This window comes from Culex quinquefasciatus, chromosome 2 (assembly GCF_015732765.1).
Source record: "Culex quinquefasciatus strain JHB chromosome 2, VPISU_Cqui_1.0_pri_paternal, whole genome shotgun sequence".
NCBI lineage: Eukaryota > Metazoa > Arthropoda > Insecta > Diptera > Culicidae > Culex > Culex quinquefasciatus.
In genome coordinates this window covers 106,066,890-106,094,090 of record NC_051862.1, presented here as the reverse complement: position 1 = coordinate 106,094,090, position 27,201 = coordinate 106,066,890, and the positions used below count along the sequence as shown (strand labels likewise).

At 38.3% G+C, this 27,201-nt stretch overlaps 2 protein-coding genes across 3 annotated transcripts in view; one reads left to right on the top strand and one right to left on the bottom strand.

Annotated features, from left to right (window-relative positions):
* The window catches only part of LOC119766572 (26S proteasome regulatory subunit 6A-B-like), a 323,195-nt gene that overhangs the window by 257,181 nt on the left and 38,813 nt on the right, over positions 1-27,201 (bottom strand). The window lies entirely within an intron of this gene.
* On the top strand, positions 1,042-14,997 carry LOC119766571. Its single transcript, XM_038251370.1, has 3 exons — positions 1,042-2,313; positions 8,404-10,456; positions 14,953-14,997. The coding sequence occupies exons 1-2, from the start codon at positions 1,405-1,407 to the stop codon at positions 10,384-10,386; spliced, it is 2,892 nt and encodes a 963-aa protein (XP_038107298.1). The 5' UTR covers positions 1,042-1,404; the 3' UTR covers positions 10,387-10,456; positions 14,953-14,997.

The following is a 27,201-nucleotide window of genomic DNA, read 5'->3' as shown; positions in this document are numbered from 1 at the left end:
GTGAAATTACAACGAAACTAGGATTTCTTTACACCCAAATCACCTGCCAGCGGAGAGGAGACAGCGCAACCTGGATGAGGTGATGTTATCCCGGCAACCCTACCAAAAATCAGGTAATAAATCTGATCTGAAATTTTTATATTGACCAGAGGAAAGATTGGTCCGAGCTGGTGCTATAATAGCCTGTTGCATTTAAACTGCATTCAGCCGTTACTGTTGTGCTAGCCTACTGTCACCAAAAATCGTAACCCGTGCCGTCACTCTGCCGATTTGCTGTTGTTGGTGCTCGACGGTATTGTTGATCTGTTCGCGATGTCTGACGAGGAAGAAATTATTTGTGCTAGCTGCGAAAAGAAGAATTGTGACCCAAAAAAAGGGATTGGATGTTGCCATTGCCACAAGTGGGAGCACTTCAAATGCAAAAATGTTTTGGAGAAGGCAATCCCAAAATTACGATCGAAGCCGTACTTCTGTTCGGACGGCTGCCTGGCCGCACACGAAAGTGTACCGCGCAGTTCAGCTGTGGATGCAGAGTTGCTGAACCGTATGAATGAGCTGATGTCGGAGGTGAAGGGCATTAAAAATACTGTCACAGAAATCGAAAAATCACAAACATTCATTTCTGGTGAATTCGACAAGCTCATGAAGGAGATGGTCGTCCTGAAGAAGGATCACAACAATTTAACTAAAAATGTTGGCGACCTCTATGGAAAACACCAAACTGTAAACACCAAGGTTAGTCAGCTCGAGCTCGAGGTGGACCGCCTCGCCAGAGCTGGACTAACCAACAGTATGGTTATTCTTGGCTTACCGTCTACGAAGGACGAGGATGTGGGTGATCTGGTGCGCAAGGTTGCCACCTCAGTGGGATACAACCTGCCAGAGGGAGCTATTAAGGAGGCGAAGCGGCTGTTCCCCAAGGATAAAAACAACACTCGAGCAACGATCCCGATCAAGGTGACATTCTCCGATGAGCGGATCAAGGAAGGACTTTTTGCCGGCAAGAAAGCTCGTGGACAACTACTGCCTTTGTCTGTTGACCCGAAGTTCGGTTCTTCCAACAGTAGAATAATGCTGCGCGATGAAATGACTTCTTTTGGCATGAACCTACTGAAGGAGACCCGTGAAGCTGAGTACCTGACTGACTACAAGTTCATCTGGCCTGGGCGTAATGGTGTGGTGCTGGTGAAAAAATCGGAGAACTCACCGGTGCACGTGATTCGCTCAACCGCAGATCTTCATAAGCTGGAACACACAAGCTCACACAAGCGCCCGCTCAGTTCATCTGAGAATTCATCGCCGGAACTCAGCCAACCAATTGAGCGTCCCGGACGCCAGAAGATACCACGCAAGTAGTGGAAAAGCTGTCGATTTTGTATTTGTCTTTTGCTTTATTTGATTTTAATGTTTAATACCAATAAAAGTTATGATTGTATTGATGAGTGGATTGTGAGCAATAAAAATTCTCCCTGTTTTACTTCGTCTTTTAAAATTTTGCAACTAAACATACGTAGTATGAACAATCTTTCCAAATTCGACTCTTTAAAAGAAATTATTCAAAGATGTGATCAACGTGTTGATGTCGTGGTCTTGGGCGAGACCTGGGTGCAGAATGATCGAGCCTGTTTATTTAGCATTGATGGGTACAAATCCATATTTTCCTGCCGGAGTGAACCGAATGGGGGACTTGCAGTTTTCTACCGAGATGACCTTGACTTTGACGAGTGCTGTAACTCAATTCAGGACGGCATGCACCACATTCATCTTCGACTGCGCCGAGGGAAGCCGCTTGATCTGCATGCAATCTATCGACCACCGAGTTTTGAGGCAACGAGATTTATTTCTGAGATCGAGCGCATTTTGTCCTGTAACAACAATGGACATGACTGCGTAATTGTGGGTGATATGAATGTCGCGGTCAACCAACAGGCGGTGCACACCGTGAAGGAGTATGTGCAAGTTTTGCAGTCTTACAACACTCACGTCACGAACAATGTTGTTACGCGGCCGGCTAGTTCAAATGTGTTGGATCACGTTATCTGCTCAGGATCTCTTCTCGACAAAGTGAGGAACGAAACAATCTATCATGATTTGAGCGACCACTGTCTGGTAGTATCTTCATTCAACCTAGCATGCGCTGCCGAGAGGATAACGCTGCAGAAAACGATCATCGACCATAGGCGCCTGAATGATCTGTTTCACGAGTTTATGGTAGGGTTGCCGCGGGAATTGTCTGCTGAGGAGAAATTAACTGCAGTTGTTGCTAACTACAACACCATAGTAAGGCAATGCACAAAAACAGTAACGGCTCAGGCAGTGTCTTGCGAACCTTCGAGGTGAACGGACACTAGAGCTGCGGTATTTTTTACTACCTAAGCTCAGAGTTATTTCAAAAAAAAATTCACAGTCTTTTTAAAGACTACCTGAGTTATTTTCCCAAATTCTAAACAGTCTTTTCAAGACTAACCCCACCTGAAATTTTGTTGTATTTTACAAACGAAGCCATCTTTTTAAGAGAACTTTGCTTGCAAAATGCGTCAAAACAAAGGTAAACGCAAATCTTCTGAAGATTTGGTCGTTACGTCGGTGAAGCGTTTGAACGCTAAGCCGGCTAACGGAAACAGAAAAAGAAAACAGCCTCATCCGAGGTCTGATTCTGATTCTGAAAGTGAGGTCAATCCTCCAATTCCATTGGCAAACGGTTTCGGTGTTTTATCCGAAACTGTTGACAAGGATCATTCTCCTCGTACTGAGCCTTCTGCCGTCGAGAAACGAGTAAAGGCTCCGCCAATTGTAGTGACTTCCGTCTCCGATTTGGCCAGCTTTCGAACGCAACTGAAGAATTGCAAGGAAACTTGCAATTTGAAAGTTTCGTTCCAGCTTGGTCGAAGAGGAGGATGTCGCTTGTTGACGGAATCTTTACAAGATCACCAAATTTTTGTTGGTTATTTGAAAAACCACAAACACAATTTCTACACGTATGAGACCAAGAATGCTCGTCCATTCAAGGCGGTCCTGAAAGGTCTCTCCAACGACTTGTCGGTGGATGAGATCAAAAACGAACTTAAGGTGTTGCTTGGCTTTGCCCCATCCCAAGTAATACCAATGAAGAAAAAATCAAACGGGAATATTTCTCGCTTTGGTTTGACTTCACAATTTTATCTGATTCATTTCAACAGAAATGAAATCAACAATTTGAAACTTTTGGACAAAGTTCAGTTTTTGTTCCATGTACGGGTAAAGTGGGAGCATTTTAAGAAACATGGCGGTAATGGCCAGAATCTGACCCAGTGCCGGCGTTGCCAGGCATTCGGTCACGGTACTGATCATTGCGCCATGGTTCCAAAATGCATGGTTTGCGGGGATTCTTCTCACGACAAGGACAATTGTCCCGTGAAAGAAGTCACCCAATTTAAATGTGCAAATTGTGGTGGAAATCACAAATCAAATTTCTGGGATTGCCCCATCAGAAAAAAGGTTTTGGATTCTCGTGCTAAGCATCAGCCGAAATCCAAACCGAAATTTTCTCAAAGTCAGGTTGTACCTGCATCTTTAAATCAAACGTTCGTGCTGTCTCACTCGAACAATACCCCTACCATGGAAAAGTTAGGTAACAGTAATGGTATTTCTTATGCCAACGTCGTTTCGGGTTCGGGTTCATCCACGAAATTTTGAAATTTTGAAATTAAATATGTCTTTATTGAACTTTCTTATAATAATTACATTTCATTTACATTCTAAGTGGTATGGCTACATGCTCTTCATCTTTGTTATATTTTTCGTTTTCTTATTAACTGTTCACATTCATTTATTTACTTCAAATTGTTTTACATTTTTGCATTGAATCGAATACATTTGGGTAAAAAAGAAAAAAAAAATCGCTTTAACAACTAATCCTAACTTAAAACTAAAAAATAAATTCATTGAAATATTCAAAATCATTAGAACGAGTAAACTACGAACTGTATTTTAAGATAAATCCTCCAAGCGTTCTTACTTGTTCCTGGCGAGTTTTGCAACCACGCAGTGTTGTTGTCATCTCGATGAAAATGTTCAAAAGTTCTTGTGGTGAAAACAGGTCACTACTGCCTTCATCCGTTGATGCTGGTTGGTTTTCCTCGGTTGCTGACTGAAGCCAGGAGGTGTTGTATTCTCTGCAACTTTTGCCGCTGATTCAACGGCAATGGCTGTAGATTTGGAACCACTCGAACAGCTCCCGCTCCAGGTGACGCCAAAGCAGGAAAATCCACGTCCGTGAAAGTTGGTGGTGTTTTGCGACGATTTGGTTGGTGCCTCGTCGTCGCTTGCTGCCGAATTTTCACAAACTCAGCTCGTTTTGGGCAGCTCCGATTCTTGGTAGAATGGTCGCCGCCGCAATTGTAGCATTTCGCTTCGATGTTCTCGTTGATTGTTTCGCAAGCTTGAGTTTTGTGCTCACCTCCGCAGGTTGCACAACGACTCTTGATGAAACAGTTCCTTCCACCATGTCCAAACTGCAAGCAGTTCGAACATTGCGTCACGTCACGGTGCACTGGACGATAACGTTCCCAAGTCACGATGATGTTGAAAATTGCCCGAACTGCTTTCAGCTCAGACGGCGTTGTCGATCCTCTCTCGAGATGAACCAGGTACAGTTGATCACGATACTTGATGTCCTTGTTGTGTCTCGTCATCTTGAAGATATCGATCACGTTCAACTTAAGAGTTTTGAGCTCTTCTTTCAGCACACTCACATCCATGTCGTACAGGCCTCGGAGGACCTGTTTCATGGGGCGTTTACCTGGATCGTCATGGCTGTAGTATTCAATCTTTGTGTTGTTCAGGAAATCCCGAACGTAGTTGTAATCCTTTCTGGTAGGTAGCAGAATTTTGAGTCCATCAGCACACAAGCGAATGGAAGCTCGTAAAGCACCAGATTTGATAAACCCGGTCAGCCACTTTCGCACCGAATCCGATGACGATGTTTTCACAAAAATGGGTGGCAACTTTTCCCGTCGTTCAAATTCTTCCTTCTCACTCACGTCCACAGGAGGGTAGCGAACTGGTTTCAGACGAATTTTGAGCGTCCTTGCTCAAACTGCCTGGCTTTGCAGGTAGCGCTTCGGCATTCTTTAGCTTCTTCAAATCTGCCGATCCTGCTGGTGAGGACCGCCTCTTTTTCTTGCCGTGAGGCATTTTCGCACTTTTTAAGCACTTTTTTGGTTTGTGAGGGACGCACGTCTGACTCGCTTCTCTGCTGATCGCAGACTGGTTCATCCACGAATTTTAAATCCTCTACCAATTTTCAAATTGGGCAGGTACCTCAAATTTCATTTGAAAATTTTTCTGCTGGCAACACTTTGGGATCTTCTGATCTCGGCGATGTTACGTTTGAAAAAATGACTTTTTTGCAAAACTCACTGTTTGGTTTGATTCAAACAATGAGTAATGCTACATCCATGATGGAAGCTATCCAGATTGGATTAAAATTTGCGAATGATGTTGTTCTTACCCTGAAGTTTAATCATGGATCTAAGTAATTCCATCAATATTATGAATTTTAATGCTCGCTCTTTGAAAGCGAAAGAAAATGAATTTTTCAACTTTTTTACGAGTTCATAACGTGCATGTTGCTGTTATAACCGAAACATTTTTAAAAACTGGCACTTATTTGAAAAGTGATCCAGATTATAAAGTTATAACCAATAACAGAATGAATCGAAATGGCGGTGGAGTTGCAATAGTTATCCACCGTAGTATGACTTATAGCACTTTACGTGACTTTAAGTTAAAAGTTATTGAAAGTTTGGGCATTGAACTTGAAACTTCTTTTGGGAAAATTATGATTGCAGCTGCATATTTACCATTCCAATGCACTGGGGAAAATAAAAATTATTTTAAAGGGGATTTGAATAAACTTACTCGGCATAGATCTCGATTTTTGATCATCGGTGATTTTAATGCCAAACACCAATCTTGGAATAATTCAAAAGTAAATTCCAATGGTAAAATTCTATTCAGAGATTGCACTTCTGGTCTTTATTCGGTTTTATACCCGAATGGGCCAACTTGCTTTTCTTCTGTTAGAAATCCATCAACAATTGATTTGGTTTTGACAAAACAAAGTCAGTATTGTGGTCCTTTAGTGACTCATGCTGATTTTGATTCTGATCACCTTCCAGTAACTTTTTCACTTTCTCATGAAGCAGTTACCAGACCCAATAGTTCTGTGTTTAATTACCACAAAGCTAATTGGGACAGGTATCAGCATCATATTGAGAACAATTTAAATCATGATTTTGTTTTAGAAACCAAAGCTGATATTGATTCAGCCTTGGAATCTTTAACTAATGCAATTTTGGATGCTAGGAATATTGCTATTCCTAAAGTCCAAGTCAAATTTGATTCTCCCATTATTGATGACGATCTTCAGCTTCTGATTCGTCTGAAAATGTTCGCCGAAGACAGTATCAACGTTCTCGTGATCCTGCACTGAAGCGAATTCAAAAGATTTGCAAAAGGTTATTGACCACAGATTCACTCTCCTGCGAAATGAAAAGTTCGCAAGAGATGTCGAACAAATTAAACCTTATTCCAAACCTTTTTGGAAACTTTCAAAGGTTCTTAAGAAACCTCAAAAACCAATCCCTTCTTTAAAAGATGGTGATAATATTCTATTAACTAATGGGGAGAAAGCTCAAAAACTTGCTCAGCAGTTTGAGAGCGCTCATAATTTCAACTTAAATGTTCTGAGTCCTATTGAAAACCAAATTTCAATAGAATTTCAGAATATTGTTGAACAACAGTTTTCATCAGATGATGTTTTTAATACGGATCTGAATGAAATAAAATCTATTATCAAAAAATTTAAAAATATGAAAGCCTCTGGTGAGGATGGCATTTTTTACATTTTAATTAAAAAATTACCTGAAGCAACTTTAAGTAGCTTGGTCAAAATTTGCAACAAATGTTTTGATTTGGCATATTTTCCCAGTAGTTGGAAAAATGCCAAAGTAGTTCCGATTTTAAAACCGGATAAAAATCCTGCTGAAGCCTCAAGCTATCGGCCCATTAGTTTGCTTTCATCTATTAGTAAATTATTCGAAAGAATAATTCTTAATAGAATGATGACGCACATTAATGAAAATTCAATTTTCGCTGATGAGCAGTTTGGATTTCGCCTTGGGCATTCAACTACTCATCAGTTGTTGAGAGTTTCAAATTTAATTCGAAGCAACAAATCTGAGGGCTATTCCACTGGCGCTGCTCTTCTAGACATAGAAAAAGCATTTGACAGTGTTTGGCATAAAGGTTTGATTGCGAAATTGAAAAGGTTTAATTTTCCGATTTATATCGTGAAAATTATTCAAAATTATTTGACGGATCGTACTCTGCAGGTATGTTATCAGAACAGCAAATCTGATCAACTACCTGTACGTGCTGGCGTCCCTCAAGGAAGCATTTTGGGTCCAATTTTATACAATATTTTTACTTCTGACTTGCCTGATTTGCCCCCAGGATGTCAGAAATCTCTTTTTGCTGATGATACAAGCATCTCCGCCAAAGGTAGAAGCCTTCGTGTCATCACAAGAAGATTACAAAAAAGCTTGGATATTTTCAATTCTTATTTGAGAGAATGGAAAATTACTCCAAATGCTGCAAAAACTCAACTTATTATTTTCCCTCACAAACCAAGGGCTGATTTTCTTAAACCAAAAAGTCATCACATTATAAAGATGAATGAGGTAAATTTAAAGTGGGAGGATCAAGTGAAATATCTTGGACTTGCTTTTGACAAAAACCTTACTTACAAGGATCACATTGAAAGTATCCAGGTTAAATGTAACAAATATATTAAATGTTTGTATCCACTTATAAACAGGAATTCTAGACTTTGTCTCAAGAATAAACTGTTAATTTATAAACAAATTTTCAGACCTGCCATGCTTTATGCTGTGCCGATCTGGACAAGCTGTTGCTTAACCAGGAAGAAAAAACTTCAGAGGATTCAGAACAAAATTCTGAAAATGATTCTGAAACTTCCTCCCTGGTTCAGCACCAGTGAACTTCATCAATTAGCCGAAGTTGACACTTTGGATGTTATGTCCAATAAGATAATTGATGCATTTCGACAAAAATCATTGCAGTCTTCAGCTGCATTGATCCGCTCTTTATATAGTTTATAAGTTAGTTTTAAGGTATCCCTTTTCCTTTTGTACATGTAGGACCTCCTACATTTGAAATCACTGAATAGCGAAAGCTACAATATTTCATGAATAAATGAAAGTTGCTAGTATTTAAAATTGAGGTGAAAAGTCATCGATTGTGATTGGACACTCAATAATATTTTAACTGAATGAATGTACATGGAAGAGAAAATCAAAATAAATATAAATTAAAAAAAAAAAAAAAGTAACGGCTCAGGCTAAAACTAAAGGTCATTGTCCCTGGATGACTTTTGATCTGTGGACGATCATACGCTGGAAGGAGAATCTTCTGAAAAGGCGACGGAAACACCCCCACGATCAGGAAGTAGCTGACATGTTGGCTCACGTGTCGCAGATCCTCCAGACTAAGAAGGATCAGAGCAAGAGGGAGTATTACCACCAGTTGCTCTCAAAATGCAGCCAGAAGACTAGTTGGAAGATCATCGGAGATGTCTTGGGAAAAAAAGGAACGTCTGATAAACCCACTGCTGTCTACCCGAATGGAGGAGGAATTACTACAGATATGAAAACAGTCTGCAATGTCTTCAATGAATTCTTCTGCAATGTTGGTCATGATCTCGCAAACGCCATACCGAGCGATCGAGCTATCAGTCGCTTTGGCACTCTGACCTCCCAGCCCCGCTCTATGGTCCTCACCCCCGCAACATACAACGAAGTTGTCGTGCTAATCAACCAGTTAGACGCGAAGAAGTGTGCAGGACCTGATAACATTCCCGCGTCTTTCGTGAAAACGCATTTCGAATTATTTGCTCGACTACTGGTGGACACTTTCAACGAAATCATTCAAACTGGCCAGTATCCTGAGTGTTTGAAGGTTGCTCGTGTGGTACCTATCCACAAGGCAGGTGACAAGAAGGACGTGAACAACTATCGGCACATTTCGACTCTCTCAGTACTGGACAAACTGATCGAGAAATTGATTGTCTGCCGGATATTGAAATATGCGATCCGTCGGAAGGTTCTCTACACTCACCAGTATGGCTTCAGAACAGGTTCGAGTACGTTGACAGCTACAAGTGATCTTGTTGAGGAAATTTACTCCACATTGGACTCCAAGATGTTGGCTGCGACGCTCTTCATCGATCTCAAGAAAGCGTTCGACACGATCGACCATGAACTGCTAGCACTCAAATTGGAGTTTTATGGCATTAGAGGAACACCGCTTGCGTTAATCAAAAGCTACTTACGAGGAAGATTGCAGTATGTTTCCATTGGGGAGCACACCAGTGAACGACGTCCCATCAGTATTGGAGTTCCCCAGGGGAGCAATTTGGGCCCGCTGCTGTTCTTGTTGTTTATAAACGACATTAGTAAGCTGAAACTTTACGGGAAAACGCGGCTCTTTGCTGACGACACGTCGATATTCTACCGAGGAAGGGACTGTGCTGAACTGCAACACAAGATTGCAGAAGACATCACTTTGCTCAACGCGTACTTCAGGTCGAATGTGCTGTCCCTGAACCTAGGGAAGACTAAATTCATGATCTTCCACACACCAAGGCGAACAATTCCTGACCACCCACCTTTGACTGTTGATGGGCAAACGATTGAGGAAGTCTCCAGCTACCCGTTCCTTGGTCTAATTCTTGACAGCACCATGGGGTGGAAACCTCATATAACTGCCCTTAAAAGCAAGCTAAGCTCACTTTGTGGAATTTTCTGGAGAATCGCTGCGTTTATTCCATTCCCACAAATGAAGATGCTGTACTTTTCCCTGGTACACTCACGAATCCAGTACCTGATTGCCAACTGGGGAGCAGCATGCAAAACCGATCTGCGTGGCCTTCAAGTTCTTCAAAACCGCTGCTTGAAAATCATCTCGCGGAAACCAGCATTATTCCCCACCACTGACCTGTACTCGGACATGACGGATTCGGTGCTGCCATTGAAAGCACTGTACGAGCTTCAAACGACGGTGCAAATTCGCAAATACTCAACGGACGCTACCCAGCACCACAACTTCAAGCTACAAGTAAGAGTCTCGTCCCGGACCACTCGCCAACAAGGAGAGTTTGTTCTGGATCGACCATACAGCGAGTTTGGAAGGAAAAAATTTACCTATTTTGGAGGCAAACTGTACAACGCTCTATCCCGCGAATGCAAACAATCACCAACCCTGGCTGCCTTCAAGCGTCGTTTGACGATCATCATCAAGCAGAATATCCACCAATATGTTTGATACACCACTTATGCCTCTGTTTACGTTTCGTTTCATGCCGGGATGGATGGAAGCTAAGATGTAAAAAGAGGTTTGCAATTCAGTGTCTTGCGAACCTTCGTGGTGAACGGACACTAGAGCTGCGGTATTTTTTACTACCTAAGCTCAGAGTTATTTCAAAACAAAATTCACAGTCTTTTTAAAGACTACCTGAGTTATTTTCCAAAATTCTAAACAGTCTTTTCAAGACTAACCCCACCTGAAATTTTGTTGTATTTTACAAACAAAGCCATCTTTTAAGAGAACTTTGCTTGCAAAATGCGTCAAAACAAAGGTAAACGCAAATCTTCTGAAGATTTGGTCGTTACGTCGGTGAAGCGTTTGAACGCTAAACCGGCTAACGGAAACAGAAAAAGAAAACAGCCTCTTCTGAGGTCTGATTCTGATTCTGAATGTGAGGTCAATCCTCCAATTCCATTGACAAACAGTTTCGGTGTTTTATCCGAAACTGAAGACAAGGAACCTTCTCCTCGTACTGAGCCTTCTGCCGTCGAGAAACGAGTAAAGGCTCCGCCAATTGTAGTGACTTCCGTCTCCGATTTGGCCAGCTTTCGAACGCAACTGAAGAATTGCAAGGAAACTTGCAATTTGAAAGTTTCGTTCCAGCTTGGTCGAAGAGGAGAATGTCGCTTGTTGACGGAATCTTTACAAGATCACCAAACTTTTGTTGGTTATTTGAAAAACCACAAACACAATTTCTACACGTATGAGACCAAGAATGCTCGTCCATTCAAGGCGGTCTTGAAAGGTCTCTCCAACGACTTGTCGGTGGATGAGATCAAAAACGAACTTAAGGTGTTGCTTGGCTTTGCCCCATCCCAAGTAATACCAATGAAGAAAAAATCAAACGGGAATATTTCTCGCTTTGGTTTGACCTCACAATTTTATCTGATTCATTTCAACAGAAATGAAATCAACAATTTGAAACTTTTGGACAAAGTTCAGTTTTTGTTCCATGTACGGGTAAAGTGGGAGCATTTTAAGAAACATGGCGGTAATGGCCAGAATCTGACCCAGTGCCGGCGTTGCCAGGCATTCGGTCACGGTACTGATCATTGCGCCATGGTTCCAAAATGCATGGTTTGCGGGGATTCTTCTCACGACAAGGACAATTGTCCCGTGAAAGAAGTCACCCAATTTAAATGTGCAAATTGTGGTGGAAATCACAAATCAAATTTTTGGGATTGCCCCATCAGAAAAAAGGTTTTGGATTCTCGTGCTAAGCATCAGCCGAAATCCAAACCGAAAATTTCTCAAAGTCAGGTTGTACCTGAAACTTTAAATCAAACGTTTTTGCTATCTCCCTCTAATGAGAGAGCTAGAAAAAATACTTCTACCATTGAAACAGGCAACGGTATTTCCTATGCTGCCGCTGTTTCAGGTACATCCAAAAATTTCAAATCCTCTGCAATTCTTCCTGAAATTGGCCAGGTACCTCAAATTTCATTTGAAAATGTTTCTGCTGGCAACGCTTTGGGATCTTCTGATCTCGGCGATGTTACGTTTGAAAAAATGACTTTTTTGCAAAACTCACTGTTTGGTTTGATTCAAACAATGAGTAATGCTACATCCATGATGGAAGCAATCCAGATTGGATTAAAATTTGCGAATGATGTTGTTCTTACCCTGAAGTTTAACCATGGATCTAAGTAATTCCATCAATATTATGAATTTTAATGCTCGTTCTTTAAAAGCGAAAGAAAATGAATTTTTCAACTTTTTACGAGTTCATAACGTGCATGTTGCTGTTATAACCGAAACATTTTTAAAAACTGGCACTTATTTGAAAAGTGATCCAGATTATAAAGTTATAACTAATAACCGAATGAATCGAAATGGCGGTGGAGTTGCAATAGTTATCCACCGTAGTATGACTTATAGCACGTTACGTGACTTTAAGTTAAAAGTTATTGAAAGTTTGGGCATTGAACTTGAAACTTCTTTTGGGAAAATTATGATTGCAGCTGCATATTTGCCTTTTCAATGCACTGGGGAAAATAAAAATTATTTCAAAGGGGATTTGAATAAACTTACTCGGCATAGATCTCGATTTTTGATCATCGGTGATTTTAATGCCAAACACCAATCTTGGAATAATTCAAAAGTAAATTCCAATGGTAAAATTCTGTTCAGAGATTGCACTTCTGGTCTTTATTCGGTTTTATACCCGAATGGGCCAACTTGCTTTTCTTCTGTTAGAAATCCATCAACAATTGATTTGGTTTTGACAAATCAAAGTCAGTATTGTGGTCCTTTAGTGACTCATGCTGATTTTGATTCTGATCACCTTCCAGTAACTTTTTCACTTTCTCATGAAGCAGTTACCAGACCCAATAGTTCTGTGTTTAATTACCACAAAGCTAATTGGGACAGGTATCAGCATCATATTGAGAATAATTTAAATCATGATTTTGTTTTAGAAACCAAAGCTGATATTGATTCAGCCTTGGAATCTTTAACTAATGCAATTTTGGATGCTAGGAATATTGCTATTCCTAAAGTCCAAGTCAAATTTGATTCTCCCATTATTGATGACGATCTTCAGCTTCTGATTCGTCTGAAAATGTTCGCCGAAGACAGTATCAACGTTCTCGTGATCCTGCACTGAAGCGAATTCAAAAGATTTGCAAAAGGTTATTGACCACAGATTCACTCTCCTGCGAAATGAAAAGTTCGCAAGAGATGTCGAACAAATTAAACCTTATTCCAAACCTTTTGGAAACTTTCAAAGGTTCTTAAGAAACCTCAAAACCCATCCCTTCTTTAAAAGATGGTGATAATATTCTATTAACTAATGGGGAAAAAGCTCAAAAACTTGCTCAGCAGTTTGAGAGTGCTCATAATTTCAACTTGAATGTTTTGAGTCCTATTGAAAATCAAATTTCAATAGAATTTCAGAATATTGTTGAACAAGAATTTTCATCAGATGAAGTTTTAAATACGGATCTGAATGAAATAAAATCTATTATCAAAAAATTTAAAAATATGAAAGCCCCTGGTGAGGATGGCATTTTTTACATATTAATTAAAAAATTACCAGAAGCAACTTTAAGTTGCTTGGTCAAAATTTTCAACAAATGTTTTGATTTGGCATATTTTCCCAGTAGTTGGAAAAATGCCAAAGTAATTCCGATTTTGAAACCGGATAAAATCCTGCTGAAGCCTCAAGCTATCGGCCCATTAGTTTGCTTTCATCTATTAGTAAATTATTCGAAAGAATAATTCTTAATAGAATGATGACGCACATTAATGAAAATTCAATTTTCGCTGATGAGCAGTTTGGATTTCGCCTTGGGCATTCAACTACTCATCAGTTGTTGAGAGTTTCAAATTTAATTCGAAGCAACAAATCTGAGGGCTATTCTACTGGCGCTGCTCTTCTAGACATAGAAAAAGCATTTGACAGTGTTTGGCATAAAGGTTTGATTGCGAAATTGAAAAGGTTTAATTTTCCGATTTATATCGTGAAAATTATTCAAAATTATTTGACGGATCGTACTCTGCAGGTATGTTATCAGAATAGCAAATCTGATCAACTACCTGTACGTGCTGGCGTCCCTCAAGGAAGCATTTTGGGTCCAATTTTATACAATATTTTTACTTCTGACTTGCCTGATTTGCCCCAGGATGTCAGAAATCACTTTTGCTGATGATACAAGCATCTCCGCCAAAGGTAGAAGCCTTCGTGTCATCACAAGAAGATTACAAAAGCTTGGATATTTTCAATTCTTATTTGAAAGAATGGAAAATTACTCCAAATGCTGCAAAACTCAACTTATTATTTTCCCTCACAAACCAAGGGCTGATTTTCTTAAACCAAAAGTCATCACATTATAAAGATGAATGAGGTAAATTTAAAGTGGGAGGATCAAGTGAAATATCTTGGACTTGCTTTTGACAAAAACCTTACTTACAAGGATCACATTGAAAGTATCCAGGTTAAATGTAACAAATATATTAAATGTTTGTATCCACTTATAAACAGGAATTCTAGACTTTGTCTCAAGAATAAACTGTTAATTTATAAACAAATTTTCAGACCTGCCATGCTTTATGCTGTGCCGATCTGGACAAGCTGTTGCTGAACCAGGAAGAAAAAACTTCAGAGGATTCAGAACAAAATTCTGAAAATGATTCTGAAACTTCCTCCCTGGTTCAGCACCAGTGAACTTCATCAATTAGCCGAAGTTGACACTTTGGATGTTATGTCCAATAAGATAATTGATGCATTTCGACAAAAATCATTGCAGTCTTCAGCTGCATTGATCCGCTCTTTATATAGTTTATAAGTTAGTTTTAAGGTATCCCTTTTCCTTTTGTACATGTAGGACCTCCTACATTTGAAATCACTGAATAGCAAAAGCTACAATATTTCATGAATAAATCAAAGTTGCTAGTATTTAAAATTGAGGTGAAAAGTCATCGTTTGTGATTGGACACTCAATAATATTTTAACTGAATGAATGTACATGGAAAAGAAATTTGAATAAATATAAATTAAAAAAAAAAAAAAAAAAAAAAAAAGAGGTTTGCAATTGCCTCAACAATCAAGCCTTCACAGAAAAAAAATGTAAATTTACCTGACACTCAAAAGATGTTTAAAACGTAAATGTGCTCAATGTAAATTTGAAATCCAACTTAAATTGTTATTTTGCATTTAAAGCACAGACATGTAAACTGAGATAACACGTAATCAATGAATTACATTTAAATAGAAATTATATTTCTGAGAAAGCATAAATTTGAAAACTTGAAAAGCATGTAAATGCACTTTCAATGTAAAAATTGTAAATGTAAACTCATAAAGCTCATAAATTTTGTTTTGCGAATGACAGCTCAAGTGGAAGAAAAAAAGCAAATCAGTTAAATGTTTGGTGCGCAGTGCAATGGAAGCTAAGATGTTTTGAAGTTTGCTAAAATGCAAACGTTTATCGAATTGTGTTAAATTGTGACATCAATGCTCAGGTAATGTAAACAAATATTAATTTGTTTGAGTTGTGAATAAAATGCATTCAGATTCGTTCGTTCGTTACGAATCACGAATCAGGTGAAATAACTTGTTGTTTACATTGGTGGTCGGCAAGTTGCGGGCCCATCCGGAAGTAGGTGCTGGTTGTTTAACCGGTAACTTTCGGAGCGGCTAACGACGTCTGGGTGGAAGGCCCTTTGTTAACTTACCAAATCGCAGACAATTTGCGCTGCAGCTTGCAGCCACTAGCAATCGGTGCTGTCCCGTTCCGTCGATCCCGTTCGTAGAGCCGAAGCGAAACGATTCATTTTCTCTCCGTGGAAGGCAGATGCGGTTCTGGTAGTGAAAACAGGACGTCCATCAGAAAATAGTTGCACTCGATCAGGTAACACTTACCGGCTTCTGATTTCTTGTAAGTTCTCAATACTTTTTTTTATTAATACTGTTTTTCATGTTTTTTTTTAGTATTTTAAACGAACTCCACGAACTGAACATTGAACATGATTTGAAAATATATGACAGTTGGGACGTCCGAGTCAACATGGAGCTTTCAAAAGTGTCGGAGTTGGCACGTTAAATTTGGTACACCAAGAATTTTGATTCATTTGAAGTCCGACAGAAAGGTGATCTTTTGTAGCCAAAAGTGGGTACACTCAGATTGAGCGATTAAAAGTGGAACCATTGCTCGTGAGATTGCAGGGTGTCTTGAATAACTCCCATCGATTTTGGCTCAATCTCGAGCTAAGATTACTCTTTTATTTTGTCACAGGGAGGTGGATTTAAATAAATACATTTTTACTGATATTTACCCTTTTAAACTGTTTTTTACATTTCTCTAACTTTGTTATTTTTTTTGTTTGAGAGGCATCTCTGTAGAGTAGTACCAAGCCATAGTGCGTACCAGTCATATTGGTGCTTATTTTTTTTCTTGAAAAGATCATATTCAGGATTTTTACATGTTTCAAGGTTAAATACAGGGGTGCCAACTTACGACCCGCTAGTCGGAACGGCTTAAAAATAAATGGATTTTAGATTTCAAAATATTAAAAAAATAATAAGTTTCACAAATGCTCTGAACATGATGTCAGTTATGCGGCTGTCATATATTTACAAAATACTCTTGAATTCATGATCCTTATTATCTTTTAAGACTTACGTCTTTTTATCAATGTTGTTTAAAAACTTTCCAGAATATCGTATGATTCGTATAGTTTGAACAATCTATTTATTTAATTATATTTTCTATCCATAACCTCGACCATAATTTTTCTTGTAAGCATTTCTTATGCATCCTGATTTTTTGGATAACTTTAAGGGGGTGTAACGTAAATTGAATTTAACATGGTACAACATCATTTTTAATCTTTTAGGTTTTCGATTAGAACTTTTGTTATTCAATGAAAATGTTGTTGTCCCAAACGTGTCAAGAACATTTTTTCTTTTAAAATTTATTATTATATTAAGTAATAAAATTGACAAAAAAATACAACCGTAAACAAAATTAAGATTTTCATAGAAAACTGAATCTTCCAAAATCTGAAACGTTTTACAACTCACCGTTTTGACAAATTAAACTAAGTTTTGTTATTTTTTTCACTTTATTAATAATAAAATTATATTTTGGAAGAAAACCCAAAGTTTGTAAGACCACAAGAAATGTATGTCTTTTCAAGAAAAAAAATGTAAATGTTCAACTTTTTGAAGGTTTTGTGTATCCTTCTTCTAAATTTTCATTTGCAACTTGTGATGTTAACATAAAAAATGAGAAAATTTTATAAAACAATGTTTGGAAAATAAAATTCATCGGAACTACTTTCAGCACCAGATTTATTTGGCTTAAGCTTAAGAAAATATTCTTTAATTTTTGGCGCTAAAATTATAATTTAGAAAAAGCTTTACAAGTTACAGCCAAGAGCCAATTTTTGATCATTCTTATCCAATATTTTAAGTATACAGAATAAGGTTCACAGTTCTCCAGGTTCACGATATGTTCAAAATCTTTTAATTAGTCATTCTTCTTATTTTTAAAAAAGATTTTTTGAATTCAAATATTTTGCATTGATTTTATTTTAATATTGATCCAAAAACGCTGGAATATACAGTTGGTTGATATAATATCAATACAAATTCTTGAGGTTTTTTGGAATTAGGGTTTCATAAACTATTTTGTTTCATATGTTTATAGGACCTATTAAAAAAAAACTCTAGAATTCAACATTAATTCGAAATTAAAACAAACACCAATTGAAAACATTGCCCCGCGTAATGTGCACCTTTGCTCCACGCAGTAATACAGTTCTTCGATCATTCCTTGCAAAATTCATATAAAATACAATAAATTTGTTTTTAAAATGATGCCCTTTGACGCATTTCTTTACCCTTCGACAATGGCCCTTTTACATTGTTATGCTAGACTTTAACATTGAAATTTGTATTTACTCAAGAATACTCTAAATTGGGTAATTGGTTAACTCCGATACAAAATCAACATTGTATTTTACCAGTCTAAGATGCAATTCCATTGATCGCAAAACGTCATGACGGTGACGTGATGCAGTGTTTTGATTATAAACATTTAAGCGCCAACTGCGATCGTTTCGAAGTATTTGGTGTTGTTTAATTTTTGCGCTGTTTTTTCCATTAGGCTCGTTGCAGCTTTGTCCAAAGTGAAGGTAGATCCGATTACGGAGGTCCACGAAGTAGATTCCGGAAAGCCGAATTGCTCCTGCGCGGGCTGTGTCTGGTGCAGAATTTTTGGTATGTGTTGTGTTTGGTAGACTTCGCCCATTGTAAATTCCGAAATTACGCAATTAATTTTTTCTTTCTCTCTCTTTGCCATCCTCCAGAACCAGGGTCTCACGGCCAAAGCAATTGTTTATCCAGTCGGCAACGCTGGGGAACTGTCACAAAAAGGTATGATTGTTGACCGATTTTGGAATCGCCCATATTTTTGCTAGTTCCGGCCAACATGACGAACGATCAAGGAGGAACGATGAAGGAGGTGGTGGCTCCAACGGCAAAAAAGCAAATAAGAAAACGTCCAGCCGACTCTGCCCATAGAAGATGCGGCCGTACTTCTGTTGATGCCTTCCATCGTTTCCGCTTTAAACAGTGGGTCAAACGGCACTCTCGCGATGCAAACAACAGACAGGAATTTCAATTATGCTGTTACATCCGGCGAGCGTTGCACCAGAGGTGGAACCGGTGGCTACTTTTGCACTAGGAACGGAGTTTAATCACAACGTCACGTGTTGCCAAGGAGGACGGGGCAACGCTTCAGGTGATCAGTGCTGACTATGTGACGAGCTTGTGTAGAGTCGGAACCAACCGCCTCATATCAGCTCGTGCTCGCCACACCGCCGCCGAAAGCCTTATTCGCCCTGCTGACTCCGCGGTCTCAGCGATCGAGCCCCGGAAGTCCCACTGGGATCCGGAAGGGAGACCAAACGCTACACGTGGCTCCAGAGAGAGCCATCCATCGCGCCAGCCGTTCCTGTCCAGCCGCTGGTCCAGATTCGCCGCAGGAGTCCACCAGACCGTAGACGTCGGTCCACGTGGTCACGCGCCGTCCAGGTTCCCGAAGGAGGCGACCCGTCCACCAGACCGACCAATCAGCCAAGCCCGATTTCAACCAGGCCGCCCCCTTCAGGGTTTCGACGTTTCACGGCCGGCGGTGATTGAAACAGCAACGGCAGCATAACCATTATCGAGAGCATCGACCAGTGACATCGTGTCGGCTGATGACAACATACAAATAATCTAGTAAGTTTGGATTTTTTATGTTTTTTTGTTGCCTCTCACTTCAGTTAGTCTCAGTTTAAATTCGAGTGTTGGACGTTAGGTCAGTCCAAGTATAGAAGATGTCTTCCAGGAAAAAGTATACACCAGCGTCGGTGTAGATAATTGTCGTCAGTTGCACTTACAATCGAAAGGTCAACAGTTCGAATCCCGGGGTGAATGGGAGCAAGCCTTCAGACACCAGGTTTGAGCATAAATCTTGCAATAGAGAATGCCAAGGCTACGCTTTAAAGCGAACAATTCTATTTCCCAGAAATTTTAATTTTGTTTAAATTTCTTCGATAATATTGATTTATGTTTAGTAATATTGTATTCTCTGATGCTCTGTTGGATTTGGCGTTCGATGTTGTTTTCAAATTATTTTATTTTTAATACTGTCATTAATGCTTTTCATTGGAATGTTTTTTGATTGCTTATAATTCAATCGAAAACGCATTTCTTTTGAAGTAGCATTTGAGTGCAGCATGAAAAACTAAAATCATGAAAATTAAATCGAATTCCAAATTCAGCGGAGCAACAAATTTTTTTGACTTGGGTAAATTTACGTACATTTCATCGGAAATTTACATGTTTTCGTAGCGCTTTTGGTTCGGCGCGATTACATTGGAAGGCACTTAAATTTACAATGAATTTGATGTACGTGCACTTTTGGTACATCATAAATGATGTAAATTTACCGGATTATTTTTTTCTGTGTTCGGACACCTAGTTTCGAGTAGGAATCTCGCAATCGAGAACGCCAAGGCAATGCTGCACAGCTAAAAAAGTAGTAATCCAGCTGCGTGTAAAAGTGCTGGATGTAAAATAAATATTGCATTATTTTATGCAATTTTATGTGATTTCACACCCTGAAATATGTAGCCCATGAGTATGGGGAACCTACTTGACCGAAATGTCAAGCTCATATATGCGTTTATCCTTACAGCTTTTCATCGGTCTGATGGCCGAGTGGGCTAAGGCGCCAGACCTTACTATTTGTGCTGGGTTTGAATCCCGTCGGTTGCAACTTTTTTTTTGTGTTTGCAAAAATTGTACATGCAGTGTGTAATATTCAGTGTTTATTTTGCATGCTTTTGCATGCGATTTTACCATCGGATTTTTTGCTGTGTGTAGAGCGAATAATTTGATTTTGATTTTGATTAGATTTTTGATATTTTGCTTTTCTCCTCCTCCTATTCCTACTTTTCTTCTTCCTATATGATTTAATTCTTTGTAATTTTTTTTCTTTTCCACAGGACTGAAATCCTCACCTCAATCTAGCTTTTCATGTAGGGGAAAAACATTATTGTCCCAACAAAGTATGGGACGAAAGGATTCTGCCATGGCAAAATTCAAAGTCGGTTGGAGGTCTTTGGAGCTGGCAATAGATCCAATTCTGTCTGAGTCTCTTCGGCGGAAGTGGAAACATTATTCAAAACGTACTGGTAATGTATGTTGAGGAGTTGCACTATTCTTTTCCATTTTCTTTTTTTTTTTAAACATCAGACAACATTTTAATAAATCAGGAAATAACTCTGTTTGTTGTGCGCTTTCTTCTTCGAATTCTCTCAAATCTAAAACGAATCTTAGTTAGATTAAAACTCAAATGTTGTTTTTTTTTTTATTTATTTGCAGATTTTGTAGTTGAAGTTGAATTCATTGGAATAATCAGATACTGAAGTAAGTAAACTTTTCTATTGTAATCTAAATAAATACTTTTTAGTTTATTCTGTTTTCTCAAGTTTGTAGCTTGCTAGGATCTGAAAATGAATTCCGCTAAGTGCGACAAGATCATCAGGGTGCTATACGCTCTCATCAACCAGCGGTACCCTTGAATCTCAACTCGAAGCTCCTGAACTACACAGTAAAAAAATATGGTAATAGGGTATTTGTCCCTATTTTGGGCCTACTAAGCAGAGCGCACTTTTAATTTGATGTATTCTCAAAGGCTGCTATTGGCAGCCTAGTTTGTTTTACATGAATAAGTTGGTTTTTTAATGCTTAAGCTCGTACATAATAAACATTTTGATAAAATTGCCTTATATTGCTGTAAAAGCAAGAAAAACTAAAACACTTTTTGCCCCTATTTTGGGGATATTGCTCCTAGCATACGACCTTCTTTGTGCATATTTTCGGCCTACCTTCTGATTGGTTGATATCTCGAAGCACGTGGCGAACTTTTTTGACGTACGGTTCAGCCCTAGCTTGTACAGTTCAGCCCCAAAAAGTACGGTCACCAAACAGGCTAAATCGTTGTGCGGTTTCAAGCCACAAATCATCGTTAGAATGATTGATTTAACCAGTAACTGTTAAATTACGTGCATAAATTTAATGAGCATAATTTATTTCGTTAATTTGTGAGCTTTAAATATAATTAAATATTTGTTGCGTAGCCAAATAATTAACCCGTACTACGCGAGTAAGGACTTTGAGATGTGAAAGGCGCGCACACACTGTCACAGTTTGTAGAAGTGAGTCTATTCACGCCAGGTTACACATGACGCCATTTTGGATTTTTCCGGCGCCAATATTTAGAGAATAATTAGTGCTATTTAGTGCTCTAAGGGCAGATTTAGTGCTCTTCAAATTTCCATACAAACTCCCATACAAAATATTGACACTCACGCCAGGTTACACATGCCGCCATTTTGGATTTTTTTGGGGTCAATATTTAGAGAATAATTAGTGCTATTTAGTGCTCCAAGGGCAGATTTAGTGCTCTTCAAATTTCCATACAAACTCCCATACAAAATATTGACACTCACGCCAGGTTACACATGCCGCCATTTTGGATTTTTTTTGGGGTCAAAATTTAGAGAAAAATTAGTGCTATTTAGTGCTCCAAGGGAAGATTTAGTGCTCTTCAAATTTCCATACAAACTCCCATACAAAATATTGACACTCACGCCAGGTTACACATGCCGCCATTTTGGATTTTTTTTGGGGTCAAAATTTAGAGAAAAATTAGTGCTATTTAGTGCTCCAAGGGAAGATATAGTGCTCTTCAAATTTCCATACAAACTCCCATACAAAATATTGACACTCACGCCAGGTTACACATGCCGCCATTTTGGATTTTTCCGGCGCCAATATTTAGAGAATAATTAGTGCTATTTAGTGCTTCAAGGCCAGATTTAGTGCTATTCAAATTTCCATACAAACTCCCAAACAAAATATTGACACTCACGCCTAGTTACACATGCAGCCATTTTGGATTTTTTTGGGCCATTTTAAATTTTTTTGGGTAAAAATTTAGAGAAAAATAAGTGCTATTAAGTGCTCCAAGGGCAGATTAAGTGCTCTTCAAATTTCCATATAAACTCCCATACAAAATATTGACACTCACGCCAGGTTACACATGCCGCCATTTTGGATTTTTTGAGGTCAGAATTTAGAGAAAAAATAGTGCTATTTAGTGCTCCAAAGGCAGATTTAGTGCTCTACAAATTTCCATACAAACTACCATACAAAATTTTGACTGGGTTACACATGGCATCATTTTGAATTTATTGGGATCAAAATTTAGAGAAAAAAGAGATCTAGTGCTCCAAAGCAGAATAAGTGCTTTTCAATTTTCCTTACAAACTTCATGATAAATTTCTAAATAAAGTTTTATTTGGAAACTTTTAATTAGTTTCAATAAACATAAAAAAAACAATAATATTAAATAGCTGGTGATGAGCTGCAGGCATGCAATTCCAAATATACTTTGATTATGACCAAAATTAATATTTTTTTAACTAGTATGCATTAGTGCACTGGCTGGTGATACGCAATAGACCTGAAATTGAAAATATAATTTGATAATAAACAATATTAATGATTTTTCAACCTGTATGAATTAGTGCTCTGGCTGGATATGAGCAATAGACAGAAAATTGAAAATATACTTTAATTATGACCTAAATTAATGATTTTTCAACTTTTATGAATTAGTGCTCTGGCTGGTGATGAGCAATAGACTTGAATTTGAAAATATACTTTGATAATAAAAAAAAATTAATGATTTTTCAACCTGTATGAATAAGTGCTCTGGCTGGTTATGAGCAATAGACAGAAAATTGAAAATATACTTTAATTATGACCGAAATTAATGATTTTTCAACTTTTATGAATTAGTGCTCTGGCTGGTGATGAGCAATAGACATGAATTTGAAAATATACTTTGATAATAACCAGTATTAATGATTTTTCAACCTGTATGAATAAGTGCTCTGGCTGGTTATGAGCAATAGACATGAAAATTGAAAATATTCTTTAATTATGACCTAAATTAATGATTTTTCAACTTGTATGAATTAGTGCTCTGACTGGTGATGAGCAATAGACAGAAAATTGAAAATATACTTTAATTATGACCGAAATTCATGATTTTTCAACTTGTATGAATTAGTGCTCTGGCTCGTGATGAGCAATAGACAGAAAATTGAAAATATACTTTAATTATGATTTTTCAACTTGTATGAATTATTGCTCTGGCTGGTGATGAGCATTCTCCGGCATTGTACACCTTAGGATGAAATTTTGAAAAGCGTATATGACCTATTTGGATATTTTTACTCGATTCTAGACTACTTGAAGCTTCAAAAATCATGGTTTTCATTAATTGATCTTTTGAATATCATTATGTACAGGTTGGTTACCCGCATAAAGATTTCTGATGAACTTACAGTAAATTTTAACGTTACAAAACGATAAAATATATTGTCATTTTGACAGTGTTTTAACAGTAGACAGCATCGTTTTTTAAGATAATTTGCGTCGTATTTTGGGATTTTACCATAAAAAAGGGGGGTTGTTATGCACCGGTACCATAAAAATTTCGAAATTTTTCCATACATTTTTTTTCCAAATACGACGCATTTTACTGTTAATCTAATGTTGCATTTTTCATCCAAAAACTCGCCCTGACAATATGAAACATCATACATTTATAATAAATACAGCAAGCATTACAATGGATTGCACAGTCAATTTACAGTTCTTCATAGTTTTTTCCATACTAAATAGTACTGTTTAAACTATATTCGTACAATGAAATAAATAATAACTACAGTAGTTTTTATTGTTTTTTTATACTGTTTATTTTTTTATTCCTCACTAAATGATGCTGCTAAAACTATTTACACACAGTAAAAGGAATCCTAAATACACTTCTTTTGATAGTAATTAGTGAGTTTTTTTTAAATTACTCTTTAATTTCACTTAATTTTGCACTTTCTTTTCGCGTCGTTTTCTTTGGTAATTCCGGTTCAATCTCGTCATCGATTACACCGATCGATGTAATCGGTACACGTTCCTCCTCGGGTCCTCGGGACATTGCACTCCATCCGTAGATTCCTAACTGCCCAGCAGTTTGTGTTTGTCGTTCCTGTCGTCTGGAAACATCGGGTCAATTCGGTGATGTCCTCAATTCTGAAATTATAAACACTCAATTAAAAACAATCTACACTTTCTCCATCCGACACAACTTACGTATAGCTATTTGTCTCCAGAAGTACGGCCGGTTCGAAGTGCTTCTTCAGCGAGAGATTTCACTTGTTGCACGTCGTTGCGCTATGGTATCGCCTAACCCTCGTTGCACTGCCGGCAGTTTGAGTCCAGTGCGTCTGCACATCCCTAACAAACACCAGGAACGGAACGCCGACAGCGATCTGGAATTCCCACAGCCGGTGCCGGTTCTGTAGCAGCCAGAAAATCAGGAGAGAAAATCAATCAATTAAAGATAATTCACCTAAAAAAACTAAGCAAAAACACATATATTATTGTTCACACAAAATATCCCGGGACAAAACTAGATGGTAGCAACACAAAAGGCTCGAATCGCGAGACGCGAAAAATTGGGAACATTGGGGTGAAATGGTTTATTCAACTTTTTTAAAGGCTAAAAGTAATCAATTTAGTTAATATTAGATTAATCTTAGCATGCAAATTAGTTGGAAAGTATATACAAAGCCTTCTCCCAACAAATACTGTTGAAATAGAGCGGTTTTTTTTTTTTTAATTTTCCAAAAGTTAAATGTACAATTTTACCCCTATGTGCCTCATCTTTGGAGGTTTTCGCGAGTCGCGTTCTGTGTACAAACGAAAATAAATTGAATCCGTAGTTTTATTGTTAATTTGATTTTGGTTAACCGCGGTGAATTTTCTTGTAATAATTCGAACTGTCAAAAATCCACCAAAGCATATATCGCATTGATCACCCAAAAAACTGTGGTAGAAAAGTATCCACCGGTAGATGCTTTGGTGGATTTTAGACAGTTCGAATTATTATTTCAAGAAATTCCACCGCGGTTAACCAAATCAAATTAACAATGCAACTCGTATGTTTAGGCGAACAGCGCGCCGCCCGGAAAATATCTCCTGCTGCGTAGTTGGATTCCCAAGCAGCATCGCGCAGCATGCTAAAAACGTCTAAGTCCAATTAAGTTACAACAAAGGAGCAACAATGTTGCAATTCCCAAAAATGTAACATCGAAACATAGTTCTTCATGAAATAGTTACCATTATTTGCTGGGGCAACAATTTGATTTTGTTTATTTATGCAACGTTTCGGTGACATTATTGTTCCCTTATTGAAACAAACAAAAACTTTCTTCATGTTGAGCACTGAATGTTGCGAACATGGTGCAGCAATGTTTCATTGAAAGAGCTAATTGTTAATATCGTTTGCCATAACACAAACTCAACTTCAGCGAAAAAAAGCAATTCTATGCAGTTCGTCCTGAAAAATCCCAATGGAAATCAATGCTGAATGGAATGGGGCTTGCGCTTCAACAAATTGCACAGCTTCCAAAAAATCCGTCCAAACGGACTTACAGTTAGAAGTTTTGGATCCACCTAAATTTTCCCACACTGTTATCGACTAAAACGAGAATAAGCTGAATTGGCAAATAACATTTTCACTATTCATAAAATGGTTCTGATAATTATGATGAGGAGGATTTCCCGGATCAGTCAAAAACTGCCGTGAACCAAAAACCGTGTGATTTTCAGGATGACCTCCAAGTTGGATACAAAGTCGGCACTCTGCACACACACGGGACAAGCGTACTTGGGTGTCCCGAGCCGCCTTCCCTTAGCCACTGAGCTTCCCGCCTGTGGGCAGCCCATCAGTTTTCCTGGCGAGACTTTTTCCCGGTTCCGACCGGCTGTAGGTGATCCACCACCCAACACAACATCCTCTGTGGGGTGCTGGAGTAATGGTGCCCGCGCCCCGATTTCTCGCTCCACTTGCTTTTTTACAAGGAGGAGAGGAACCACTCACCAAGAACCATCCGCTCTCCAGAAGTTTTATCCTGCGATGCTTGAAACACACCTAACAAACAGTTCTTTTCAAGAACTCGTTCAATATTATCAACACTCGCCAAAATAGTCATCAATTATGAGAACTTTTTTTGTTTGACAGTTCTCAATACAAATAAAATGTTATGTTTCCATTATGTTACCACGACGTTACACAAATTGGGGTATTCGATATGTATGTTCAACTTTGTTGCAACATATCTGAAACGCTGCTGCAATAGAAGTGATGTGCGGCAATTTTCTCAAAGAGTAATAAGCAGGGACGTACTAAGGGTGAATGATTTAGAAGTCTTATCACATTTATTCATTTTATTATTTTTGAAAAAAAGTTTTGTCATTCATTCTTAATAATGATTAACGAGAGGTATAGCCTAAAATGAAGCTATATTTTGTCGAACATGAAAATAAGACAATAAAAATAAAAAAACTGTGCAGATTGGCATAATTCTGTTCTGTTTTATTGAAAGTTTTTGACCGTCAGATCTAGTAGAAGAAATGGGAGGTGAGCTCAGCGGTAACACGCATGCTATTTTAGCGAATGGCACTGCGCTTTCAATCATAGCCTTCGCCGTTGAACTCAAACGAAAATGCAAGCAGAATTCTCACAGAGCTCATTTCTGCATTCTAGCAGAAATGTTGCACTGTTTTAGCAGGATGCTGGCAGAATCAACTCTGCTAGAATATTTCCTGACTCATGTCATACAAACAATTTCATCAATTTTCAT